General features: G+C 38.0%; 1 protein-coding gene across 1 annotated transcript in view; it reads right to left on the bottom strand.

Annotated features, from left to right (window-relative positions):
- The window catches only part of MAP3K5 (mitogen-activated protein kinase kinase kinase 5), a 109,829-nt gene that overhangs the window by 47,211 nt on the left and 49,109 nt on the right, over positions 1 to 13,509 (bottom strand). The window contains exons 5-8 of the mRNA XM_070932686.1: positions 11,541 to 11,709; positions 9,136 to 9,242; positions 7,647 to 7,817; positions 950 to 1,062 (exon numbers count right to left, since the gene is read on the bottom strand). Of these exons, the coding sequence (XP_070788787.1) occupies positions 950 to 1,062; positions 7,647 to 7,817; positions 9,136 to 9,242; positions 11,541 to 11,709 (560 nt within the window). The remainder of the gene's footprint in view (positions 1 to 949; positions 1,063 to 7,646; positions 7,818 to 9,135; positions 9,243 to 11,540; positions 11,710 to 13,509) is intronic.

Here is a 13,509-nt window from a genome sequence, read left to right as displayed (position 1 = left end):
GTGGGTGTGGCTTGGTGGGGAGGGTAATATGACTGAGTGGGTGTGGCCAACTTTTTTTTTTAACTTTTAAAACCATTTTTTCTACCACCTTTTAAAAGCCTCTGATGATCCCAGCTGACTTGCCTGATTGGCAGAGGCTATTTTTCCTTTTAAAAACATTTTTTCTATAACCTCTTCAGACGAAGAGGTTGTAGAAAAAATGCTTTTAAAATCCTCTGATGATTCCAACTGAGCTGCGTGATCATCAGAGGCTTCTTTTTTTTTACTTTTAAAAGCATTTTTTCGGCCAAAGAGGTTGTAGAAAAAATGCTTTTAAATTTTTTTAAAAAAGTCTCTGATGATTGCGCGGCTCAGCTGGGCAATGGGGGAGGGCAGGGATTTTGGCTACCGGTTCTCCGAATCACCCACTTCCATTGCTACCGGATTGGGCGATCCGGTCTGAACCAGGAGCATTTCACCCCTGCCTTGTATTAACCCAATAGCCTAATGTTGCTGAAAAAATGGAAATTTTATAGTAGGTAGCTATTACTATGGATTCTACATTTATAACAAGGTACACTTCTTGCTGTTCACATAGAATATATATAAAGGGAAATAATGGCATGGAAGATTTCACTGGACCAAAAGTTCAGTATAAAATTATTCAGAAGAATCAACAGGGTTCATTCATCTCTGTTCACAGTTTATTCCGCGATACCCCTGAGCTGTTACAGGTCTATAGGGAAAAAAATATTCTAAAAAAGTGAATTCGCACAAAGGGGATCACTTGGTAAAAGCACTTGGGCAGTCTATGTATGCTCTTGCAATGGAAGATGTATTTGAAATGAAGAAATGGCTAAGAAAGAAGAAACTGTGACTCCAAACATGAGATCGCTTCCCATAAAACAGAAGGTGGTAAATATCTTGTCACTGAATTTGATTTGCTTGTGAATCAGTAAGCTATAATTACCAACTTTCCGTAATTCAAAAGAGGTATCAAACTGATGCCCAGCAGCCAAGAGGAGGACTGCATAATTAATTCCTGACTGTAATGACGGTTCTGACTCAAATGCCTTCTTGAACCTAAAAGAGAAAACATTTCTTTAAAAAGTAATTCATTAAGAGGCAATTTGGGACATTCTTAAATTATTACCACAATCGCTTTAATACAACTCAACTAACTTATCCAAGCATAACAGCCTCTGTTATATTCCAACTCATGGTTATTTTAGGAGCCCGAACACATACATCCTTCCTCCTCTCTTTTCTTTCTTCTGTATTTTTGCAATTATGAAAACTACATAACTTCACAACAGCTTTGTTATTCTGCAGTGAAAACTAAATATATGTTTTCAACATTGAAGTTTTTTGACATTTATATTAGAAATACGATTTTAACCCACACACCATACACTATTTAAAGCAGATTATTCCTATTGTATGAATCTATAGAAATAAATGTAGAAGGTAATGCAATATACTAGATAAAAGAAAAGGCATAAACAAATTAGTCAGGAATACAGTATTCAATTCATTGGCGTAAATGCATTTTAATAGTAGCAACAGTGTAGACACGTAGAAAATTAAGCTTCCTCCGCCATATTGATTTAATTTTTTGATTATAAATCCATAAGTAGACAACAGTTCTCTTTTACTACTATTTTCCAACTGCTGCCTCTAATCATGGAAATCATATTTAGCCATCGCAACCAGTAATTATTAACAGCTTTATTCATCAAAAGTTATAAATGACAGAATTAATATCACATGCTTTAACTCATTCTACAGGCTTACTCCTGTTGAGTAAGTGCTGCACAATGAATATTAATTATGTTACACAGAACTGCCCATCCGGAAGTTTTTTTTTTTTTTATTTTGAATTTGTATACCGCCCTTCTCCCTGAGGACTCAGGGCGGTGAACAGCCAAGTAAAAACATCAAGTACAAATATTAAAATACAGTTAAAAATATACATATATAAATTTGGCCCCGTTAATTAAAAAACAATAAACAAAACACTTAAAAACACTTAAAAAATTAGGCCAGCCCGGCTTGCTGGAAAAGGAAGGTTTTAAGGGCACGGCGGAAGGCACTGAGGTCTTGGATTCTCCTTATCTCTGGAGGCAATTGATTCCAGAGGGTAGGTGCCCCCACAGAGAAGGCCCTCCCCCTGGGGGTCACCAGCCTACACTGTTTGTATCCAGGAACATGAAATACAGACTTTTAGTCAAGCTAAAAGTCTGATTGGCACATGCTGATGGAGGGTCAAAATGGTGGGTCTTTCCTAGCCATTCCCTGGAAGTGCCACTGATTGAACACTGGACTTTAAACATGCAAAGTATTTGCTGCAGCACTGAATAGAAGTAACAACAGTAAATAATAACAACAATAATAGGTTCTTGCCTATATATATATATATCAGCAAAATATAAATTTGGTATAAAATGATTTGTCGTGAATGTGACTGCTTGAGGGCTCCTGGATTGGAGCTGAAAGGCGAAAGGGAGCAGAATGCCCCCTCCCACATTTTGGGGTAGACCAGGTGTCTCGACAGAAAAACACTTAATCTTTCCCCTGGCTCAAGCTGATGAAGGGAGGAGAACTTGTGGTTCAGAGGTTAATTCAACTGCCTAACATGCAGGAAGTCCAAGCTTGAATCCGAGTAAGGGTATGGCTAGCTGATGAGAGCTAAATAGCTTGAAATAGATCTATATTAGTCTCCCTTTATTTCTTTATCAGCAAAATATAAATTTGGTATAAAATGGTTTGTTGTGAATGCGACTGCTTCAGGGCTCCTGGATTGGAGCTGAAAGGCGAAAGGGAGCAGAATGCCCCCTCCCACATGTTGGGGTAGACCAGGTGTCTCGATAGAAAACCACTTTATATATATATTTCTTTCACATAATGGATAGATAGTCACTGCACTGATTTTATTGCTGTTGGTTTATTAAAGATTACTTAGATAACAATAGCCCAATTTTGTTGTCCCTATTTTAATTGGGGCTCCCACTGGAGTTGAGGTGAAATGTCTGCAAAAAAGGCATCTCTACTCTACTTTAGTATTGAAGTCTACTAAAAGTATGTATGTTTGCTCTTGTAATTATGTTAAAAGTGTTCTCATATTTTATTTCCTGCATTTCCCTGAAGTATAACAAAAAAGTATGTTTAGATTATCAAAATACTAATTCTCCATTTAAAAAATGGATAGGAAGTTGGTTTTTGCCACTTCGTCTCTCCACTAAAGTCTCTTCGTCATTTGGTTACCCATCAGATACAGTCCTGAATATTTTAAAAGCATTCATTTATTACAGAATTCATTGTAATAAGAAGGATTCCCTGTTTATTTAAAAAAATAATTGGTACACCGATATGTGTAGTAAACGAAGCAGAAAACGGAAGAATACTGTATGTATTTGCCAGAGATATGCTCTCTAACAGTAACAGACATAACAGCAGTATAAGAGGACAGGGATGGACCAATGCTATATGGAAGATAAAATACCACAGAGAAGGCGGTACCCAAACCCACAGCGGTGGGTTTCATATATTCTTACCACCAGTTCGCCCCCCCGTGCATCTTCCACACATGTGCCCGGCCTTCTGTGCATGTGCTTTTACTTGCGCGGGCGCCTTCCACGCATGCATCCGGCCTCGAAAATGTGACTAAATAGGATCCCATTACACTGGGGTGAGTGAGAGGGCCCACCCGCAGTCACCGCTACTGGTTCGCCTGAACTGGTACAAACCAGCTAAATACCACCTCTGGAAAGCATGCCCATCATTTTCTTTCTATATCCTTTCTAAATGCTACAAGACAAGGTTAAAGGAAATGGCTAGGAATCCAGTGAAAAGGGGGACTACCGCCATCTTCATTCTAGAAATTCACATAATCTTTCAAGCCCAATTAGTACTATTATTGCTGCAACAGAGTAACATTAAAGAGATCTTTTGCAAGTAAGGTATCTCTTTTAGAATGTAACCATCTGAGGACTGAAAGACTTTCTCTTGGTCCTTGAGTACAAACTGAATGTGCTAAGAAAGAAATAGCTGGAGCTGCCAAATGGATAGCTTGCATATCTGGGGGAAAGGAGCTTTGCTGCAGTGCTAGCTATCAGAAGAAATATTTTAGCTGGCATAGCATCCACAAGCTTTGGGTCTGGGTTGTTTGCATTTAAACAATGACAGTAAGATTTGGGCATTTTCCAGAACACTTTATCACACAAAATAATTACAAGTCAACAGTCAGTCAACAACTGTTGACTATGGTTGACTGACTATATTTTCCTAAACTAATGTTAAAAAGGGCAAAGAAAAGCAAAAAGAGTGCCAATGATTCAAGACATCCCATATCACGCTCAGCCCTTCTTCTTTTTTTAAACCCCCTCTCTGAGAAATGCTATTCTTTCTGCTAATTTTTAACCCCGTTCAAATGTTCATGAGAGTCACAAGTTTTTAAAACATCACAAGGGGTCAGGAAAAAAAAAGGAAAGTTCAGGCAGAAAGACAATCCCGGGCTCTATCAATTCAGAGCTGGCATCAAAAATCACTACCATAGTCAAACCCACAGGAGAAATGGCAGTGAAATACTCTGTGTCTATTTTCCTTTGGAAGAATAAACCTTTTCCACTAAAATATTGCTTGCCAGTTATGGCAATGGCTATCCTTTTTCCCATCTGACATGAAAATATAAATCTGAAATAAATAGGTAGTATAGCAGGTTAATTTTACACCATATTCACATTAGCATATTCAATGCTAATTATAACATTGCTCGTTTGGTTATGGATTATAGCCGTGATGGTGAACCTATGGCACACATGCCACTGGTGGCACACATGCCACTGGTGGCACACAGAGCCATATCGATGGGCATGTGAGACAGATGTTTTTCGGGGCTTCTGGGCCCACTGGAAGTCGGGAAACAGACAGTTTCTGGACTCCGGAGGGCCTCCGGGTGGGAGGCCTGTTTTTTGCTCTCCCCAGGCTCCAGAGCCTTTCTAGGAGTCTGGGGAGGGTGAAAATGGGCCTCCCCACCCCCCCCGGAGGCCCTCCAGAGACCGAAACGGTCCATTTGCCAACTTACAGTGGGACCAGAAGTCAGTGGAGAAGGCCATTTTTGTCCTCCCCAGATTCCTAGAAAGGCTCTGGAGCCTGGGGAGAGCAAAAAACGGGCCTACCGGTCCCACTGTGCCATTGCGTGCCAAAAGTGGGGGGGGCACTACACATGCGTGGGGGGGCACATAGAATTATGGGTGTGGACACACACATACATACATGACCACCCCGCGCTCCCCCCACTTTTGGCATGCAATGGCAAAAAGGTTAGCCATCACTGGATTATATATCATGTGAATACTGTCACTGTGATTTTGAACCATGGTTTGCAGCTTAGGCAGGAAACTATTCACACTTTCTTATTAAATAAGTGTAACGAATGATGGCTTGGCCTGATGTAACTACAGAAGAAGAAGGCAACAGGGCACTGATTTGTTCTTTCCAAGGATCACTTGCTGCGTCTACTCAGCCAATATGGGCATGAGTTGCTCAGAACAGTGACAACTGTTCAACGATTTGGTCCTTTTTCTGTTGCGGCAGCTGGTGTTTCCAGTTTTGCTATTCAAATGGAGAGGCCACAGGCCTCAGCAGAAAGAGCAACCAATGATAGGTAATCAGTGACTTTTGCCACTCTTTTATAATTTCACAGTGATTTGGAGCACTAGTTGCATAGTGATATGGACCATGGGAAAGGAATTGATGTAAACATATTCACTATCCAAAACCACTTTAATCCAACATCATAACTGTCCTTAGCATTCTTAACTGTCCTGAACATGTGTAACAACAGTCCAGAATATTCTGCTATTGCTTTGTTAGTGGAAAATTGTTTTATCTCTTCAGTTTCTAGTACCTGTTCTCCTTTTTTTGCTCTTTTTCCATCTATTATAATTTGCTTTTTTAATAATGCTGGCTTGGAAGCTGGCATCAGACAAATTCTGCTGTCTGCAAGCGTTGAATCTGCTCCCATACCAATTTAACTTCTGCCTGGCTTGTTGGTCAGTCTCCTGACAATAATCCTTTCCCCCAGTTTATGAGATCAGCATAAAAAGCCACAGGAAAAATCTGACAGCTAATTATTAACCTCTTATCTCTGTGTCGATATTAACCGAAATCTTATCGCCTAGCAGCATTCACTCTAGTTCTCCACGTAAAAACAAGCAGATCACAAGAAAAGACAAAAAGATAAGGTGCAGGGATTTGGATTATGCTTCAGTGGGCCTTTCAAAACAATTTTATATATTTGCATGTGATGAAGGTAGAATTGCGATGGCGCAAAAAAAAATAATCACTGATTCCAAACAGGTGTGCAGTCTAGACCTGATTATGAAATGAGTCTTTGTAATATAGATGGTAGGATGGCCACACCTTCTATTTGATTAGCAGAATATAAGGAAACACTGGTGAGGAGTCATTATGAAAAGAACCTTCCACTTTTGCATAAAGCTGAAATTCTCTAAAGTGACTGGAAAGATTTTTTTAAAAACTGCTATAGTTTCTCATCTTTGCCAACATTCAATAGCTTTTCATTTTAAAAAGTACAGTCAACTGTGATCAGGAATTCCAGAGATATTTTTAATTTTTTAAGCACTATATCTTTCAAGGTCTTCAAAGCAATCAAATAAAATGTTAAATAGAATAATAAACCAAATGGAACAATTTCCTAGAAAATATTAGGAAACAGACTCTTCTAGGACATGGAAGTGATATCAAGGGTAGATATCATAATTCCATAAGTATGTGACAATCACAGAAAATCTATGTGTCTAATCTGTTCTGAAATTAGTGCTTGTACAACGGTTGTGATTAAGATACAATGAACTCAGATTTGCATGGTACTGTACATTATATCATTTCTATAGACTGTATAGGGGCCGTTAAGTTTTTTCAACAGACAAAAGCGAGTTGAATGGAAAATAAAATAAATCATCAAAAATCAAATTATCTCTGAAATTTGCTGATTTAATTTATTATAATCAGTCAAATGTATAGATGTTAAAGAATAATGCAACACACACAGATATATTTCCTAAAAAATCTGAAAACCTATCCAATCTGACTAAATTTTACTTATTCATTATAAGTAAAATGTATTCATTATAAGTAAAATTTATTCATTTTACTTATGTAATCCTCGACTTACAACCATTTGTTTAGTGACTGTTCAAAGTTAGAATGGCACTGAAAAAAAATGACTTATGACCGTTTTTCACACTTACAACCGTTGCAGCATCTCCATGGGTCATGCGATCAAAATTCAGACACTTAGCAACTGCCTCATATTTATGACAGTTGCAGTGTCCCAGGGTCATGTGACCATCTTTTGCGACCTTGACAAGCGAAGTCAATGGAGAAGCCAGATTCACTTAATAATCATGTTACTAACTCAACAAGTGTGGCACGCAAGGTCATAAAATGAGTCAAAACTCACTTAACTGTCTCACTTAGCAACAGAAATTTTGGGTTCAATTGTGGTTGTAAGTCGTGGACAACCTATATTAATTAATCCACATATAAGACTGCTTCAGAAATGCATTTGAAGAATAAAAATTCAGCATTCTTTTAACATCAAAAAATAAACTCATACAGACATGTGGTAAAGTGGCACTTACCATGAAGCTCCTTGATCTCGACTTTCAGTGTCTGTAAACCCAGAATCCAAGAACATGTCTTTATAGATTCGCCCCACAAGACAGTACATATCAGAAGCAACTTGGCTCTCTTGCTCCACTAGAGGTATCATGATATCTAGAGCTTTCTGCCTGTCACCAGGTAGATTTCGTCTGTTTTATTTAAAAAAAAAAACACAACATTTGAATATTCCATAGCAATAGTCCTAACACATTATCACTTCACATGTCAAAGATGATAAAATATGTCTGAATAGGGAGAAGAATTTTGACTGATATTTACACGGTCTATTTGAAAACTATTTCTTTTGCCCTTTCTAGAGAAATACTTTATAGGAATCTCACTTCATTTATTTAAATGGCCTGACTCTCAAATGACTCTGGATGGCTGATATGATTAAAGAGAGATGGGAAGTGGGAGGAGTTCAAGAAAAGGGTATATATTCCTGAGGGGAGGGGAGGAATCACCTGTTACATTATAAAAGAAAACTTACATAAATTCAAAAAACAACCTAACCCAGGAAACAAAGTCACTTTTTCAAAAACCTAGGAACTCTTGTTCCTAATAGTGTGAAGTTTGATGAGGGAGAGGCAGCATGCTGTTCCAGAGAGTAGACTTCACGATAGAGAAGGCATACTTCCAATAATTGGTTTCACTGAAGAGATTGGGAGTGCCTCCACTCTGAGCTATCTTAGAGGACAGACAGAAACTGCTGGAGATAATCCCAAATAAGAACCAGTTGTCTAAAGCAGAGGTCACCAACTGGTGGTCTGTGAGAAAATTTTGGTGATCCGCAGAAAAATTATTTGCATTTTTTATATTGCACTAAATACTATTTATCTTTTTAAACAATTCATATTATTGGTCCGCGGGATTTAAAATTATAAATTTAGTGGTCCCTGAGGTCCGAAAGTTTGGTGAACCCTGGTCTAAAGAATCCCAAAGGTGAATGGACAGCTCTCAATGTTGTGCTATACTGTACCACATTAATAGTCTGAAACATTGGTGTACAAAAGGGATGTAGCAAAATGATGCTTAATCATTCTTGCCCTTCTCCCTCATTTTTAGATTATGTCCCGCTATCATAGTTGAACAGCTAATAATAAAATCATGCACATCCGTATCATTTTGTTTGCAGCTTCCCTGTGCCTGCTTCTTTTCTAGGCCGAGCAGTGTTAGTTTGTGTGCTAACTAACTAGTTTGTGTGTATGCTTTTGAGTTTGTTTGATGGACCATTCAATCAACATTGGTCTCTTTCAGGCTTTTGCTGTGCTCAAACTGCAGAAAATAAATTTAATGGTGATAGAAAGTCAAAGTCAAGATGGAAAGTCAAATCTACCGATTACAGAAGCAAGAGACACAGGATGAAAAAATGCCGGAAGTATTTGGTTTTTTTTTTTGGAAAGATATTTTGATTGTGGACAAAGTGCCATCAATCACTGTAGTTTCAAGGGAAAGGAAAGTTCTTACCTATTCAGTGCAAATGCATAATGAAATTTCACATGATGATGCAAAGCCAAGTCAAAGGTTGGAAGTTTTTCTAATGCCTCTACCAATTTCACAATAGACTCATAATCCTTCCAAAAAAGATAAATAAAAGAATTTATTAAAACATGATCTCAGATAAGGCAAAAAAAAAAAAAAAAAGACAAACCGTCTAAGTCTTCCTGTGGCCTGAAAAAATAAAAACTATATACTGAATGGATGTAATACCTAAGTTGGGACCTACAATAATAGTATTGGTCATAGCCCCATTCAGTTTTCTTTGGTCTACAAAAGAAAGGAATATCTTTGGGTTTTACTCTGCTAGTTGTTGCTGACTATAGAAGGTGGCGTTCATCTCCATTTCAAGGCCATTGAGGCAGCACTGTCTTGAAGGCATTTCATGCGGCCAGCATGAAGTCGTGGAGCTCTTGATTTCCTCCCCACTGAAATGGTACCTAATTATTTACTCACACTTGCATGTTTTCAAACTGCTAGGTGGGCGGGAGCTAGGCAAAGACAGGCATTCACCCTGTTGCGCAACACTCAGGTCTCAAACCCGGACTGTCAGTTTTCCAGCCGACAAGCCTAGCATCTTAATCACCGAGCCATCACGTTACCCTTTTGGTCTACAAAGCTGACTCTAATCACATTCAGAAGGAGGCAACTGCTTTTCATTGTTTACAAACTTTTAAAAGGGCAACTGAAAGACCTGACATTTCTTAATGTTGCATGTGATTTAAGAGTAGTGATAGTTTTGATCAGTGTGAGATTAAACATACAGATGTTATAGCTCCCTCCCTTCCTTCTTTTGCAATTGGAAATATACTTTGAATTTCGATATGAAATGTTTCCATAATCAAATCAAGTCTTTGTAGCCAACAAAGGAATCAAAAATCTCAAAGAACATGGCAGGGCAATTAACCTCAAATCTCACATCACATAACCCTGTTGAATTTTCTACATAGGTTGACATGTCATTAATAATGTTATGTTCTCTTTCATTCTCTCAATGCCTTATAGTGACTATTTCATTTTGGCAGTTTCAGACAGTTATTTACGCTTAAGCATTTCTGGAACATGTTTTTCCTTTCCATAGTGCAGCATCTTTCTAAACCCTTCCCTTCCCATCCCATCCCATCCCATCCCACAAATGACAGCACATATTTCACTGTCTGGCCTGTGCACCTTGTTGTTCTGCCTGAAATAAGGAAGGATTTTACTTCATATTCAAACTACTTTCAATAAGTTTAACAGGAGCATGGGTAAGCTTTATTAAAACGATTATAGTAAGGAAGACAATAAACCAGACATGACATTTCTATATTCAAAAGACATAAAAATTCATATGCTTAATAATCTCCTCAGTATGGGATTCTGTTACTAGACCATCAACAGTATCATGTGCTTTTGAGTGCAGGCTTCAGAAGTGTAGCAGTGTTAAGAAAACCCACAGTATCTGAAATTCAGTTATTTTTTAAAAAGCCATCAGTTCTGTAGAATATGTGATAGCAAGACAGGGTATCATATAGAAATGGAATCTACTCACATAATTTGCTGAATCTTTGTCATTGTGCTTATAATATAATGTCCCCCAATATGCAAAATGGATAAAAAATAAAATCTGAATATTATCCGTTCTATATCCCTTTTCGCAGGTTTACGCATAATGTAAATGCACACAGTTGCCATGGTAACAACATTCATTTATTAAATCTGGCAACTATTGAGAATACTTTCAGGCTACCATGAGCATATGTGGTAGTGACCATTTACCCCAAGCTCTCTGTGGAGTCCACCTGACCCCGATCCATTCTGTGTCAAGCATTTGTTCCAAGAATGTCTGAAATAGCCTCTAAAAATATGATAGATTTAAATCCTTCTGCAGTAAATTCGGACACTGAACTCCCACAGATTTATACATTTCTAAATAACTAAAATCATCCCTTTCTCGTCCCTGCCCACCCACCACCAAACTAAACCCTTTGGGGGGGGAAACTGGGAGGATGGAAGAAAAATTGTGGAAAATCTGGTTTGGTAGGAATGACTGCTATTTTTAGAAAAGAGCATTCACTATAAATTTCTTTACAATGTCTCCCTTGTTTCGCTTCTATTTGCGTTTTTCAGGAATGAGTGCTTGTTTTATGAAGGCAAAAAAAATGAAAGTCTGGCAAACTGGGGAGATGCTGTAGTTTGCTGAATTCGTAGCTCAGGGAATTGGGGATTAAGTGGGTGAGGTGATCTAAAAAAGCTTAGTAAAGGCTAAGAGCATACTTAGGGTAAATAAAATGTTGCAATAACCTATGCTGACTAGAATTGAATAGAGGCCCTCTCATATATTGATGAAACAGAGTTAATAGAAGTAATACATTTAAATTAAGCATTTAAATTACCTGAATATCCCTGTAAGATAACAGCAAGTTTATCACAATGTCAGCAGACAAAAGATCAATGTTATCCACCCGTTGTCTTATCCTGGCCAATTCTGCAGCTAATTCTTTCCCAGTGTACAAGTCACGAGCTTTTCTGATATCATTAAGAATTGATTCCCTGAAGTATTGGCTAGAAGGGAAAAGAAATAATCAGTATAAACCTCAAAGTTATAAAAGAGCCCCCTTGGCTGTCTGTTTTACAGCAACTCATACAATGAGCAAAACCGAACCAGGAATATTGACCTAATTAAGGATTGCAAATATGAACTGAATATGTAGATGATGATTTATTTTATTTTGTGCTATCAGGTTGGCGCTGAATCTCAGTGACCACCCAGATGGAACTTCTCCAGGACAATTTGCCCCTAACTTTGGCCTTCAGATCTTCCAAAATGCACCCATTGACTCTGTTATCACATTATCCATTTTGTTTTCAGGCTGTCCTCTTTTCTCTTTCCTTCCAGCTTTCCCAGGATTTGTAGATTTCTCAAGGGAGTTGGGTCTTCACATAATGTATCCAAAAATGACAATTTGATCTTCCTAATTTGTGCCTTGAAAACTTTGAATTGACTTGTTCTACGATCCATGACATTTCAAATGTTCCTCAAATGTTCTCAAGTCATGGGATATAAGCATTGTAAATTAATTCAGATTCTGGCTATCTGACAGACCTGTCACTGGCTCATAAGTCATTTCTCACAAGGAAGCAAAGATCCTTAGTGGCAAAAATGCTTCACCTAAAGTTGGACTAGAAGTCCACTTGGTCTTTGTGAAACTTATTGGCACTCCGCTTCCTTGAAGCATTTATTTCTTTGGGGAAGGAGGAGGAAGGGATGATAACAAACTGAAGATTCCTGTCAATTTGGCCCTCTGAGCATCCTTTCAAAATGTTCACAAATCTGTAGCAACTCAGTGTTCAAGAGGGACAAATGAATGGACCAATTGGTTATTCAGGATGCCCATCTCTATTTTTTTTTTTTTAAAAAAAATCCCAGTTCATTCCCAGTTCTCATCATCATCATCATCATCATCATCATCATCATCATCATCATCCTCGCACAGGCTAGTAGATGGCCTTAGGCAAGCTTCTCAACTTCATCCTTCCCCCAATTGTAGGTAATACAGTAAAATAATGTTGGTCTACATCTCAAGGATGTTGATACATCAAATAAATAAACAAACAAAGCATTTGATATGGGTTATTTATTATTAAAATTCTATGCTGCCCATATCACAAAGACTTTTAAATGTTTCTAAAATATAAATGTCAGGTATGAGTATTATCAAATTTCCCCTGTAAATGCTTTACCTGTTAAACAGCAAGAGGCCTCCCCAGGTTGCCACTATAGTTCTGAAGAAGCAATTCATTTCCAAACTGAATGTAAAAGAGAAGGTGGGGGTTCCTTTTTTTCCCTCGAGACTTATTTTCTCTATCTCACCTCATTCACCTACCCACCACCAAAATGTCTATCACTTCCAAGCAATGCATCTTCCCCATAAACTTAAAAGGGAAGTTGCAACTTATTTCCAAATGGTGAAGGGTACAAGACAATGTGGTTTCTCTCCTTTTTTGGAGATAAAAAGATACTTTTTATCTTTTTGGATTTTTTATTAATCATGAAAGCTTTTGACAGATGGAAGAATGGACAGAACAATGGACCATTACTAATTTGAAACCCAAGTCTGATCCTCAAATACTTCTTGGTCAGAGGTAATCTGGAAGCCAAAGTTCAAGCAACTAGCTATCCTAATATGAAAGTACTCTTGATAGACATAAACGTGACAGTTTCCTGATTATTAAAACAATTAATCAGTGGAACAACTTGCCTTCAGAAGTTGTGGATGCTCCAACATTGAAAGTTTTTAAGAAGAGATTAGACAACCATTTGTCTGAAATAGTATAGAGTTTCCTGCCTGAGCAGAGGGTTGG

This window comes from Pituophis catenifer, unplaced genomic scaffold (genome assembly GCF_029215685.1).
Source record: "Pituophis catenifer annectens isolate HBS135680 unplaced genomic scaffold, rPitCat1.0.hap2 SCAF_1, whole genome shotgun sequence".
Classification (NCBI taxonomy): Eukaryota; Metazoa; Chordata; class Lepidosauria; order Squamata; family Colubridae; genus Pituophis; species Pituophis catenifer.
This window is presented reverse-complemented; position numbering and strand designations above follow the sequence as displayed.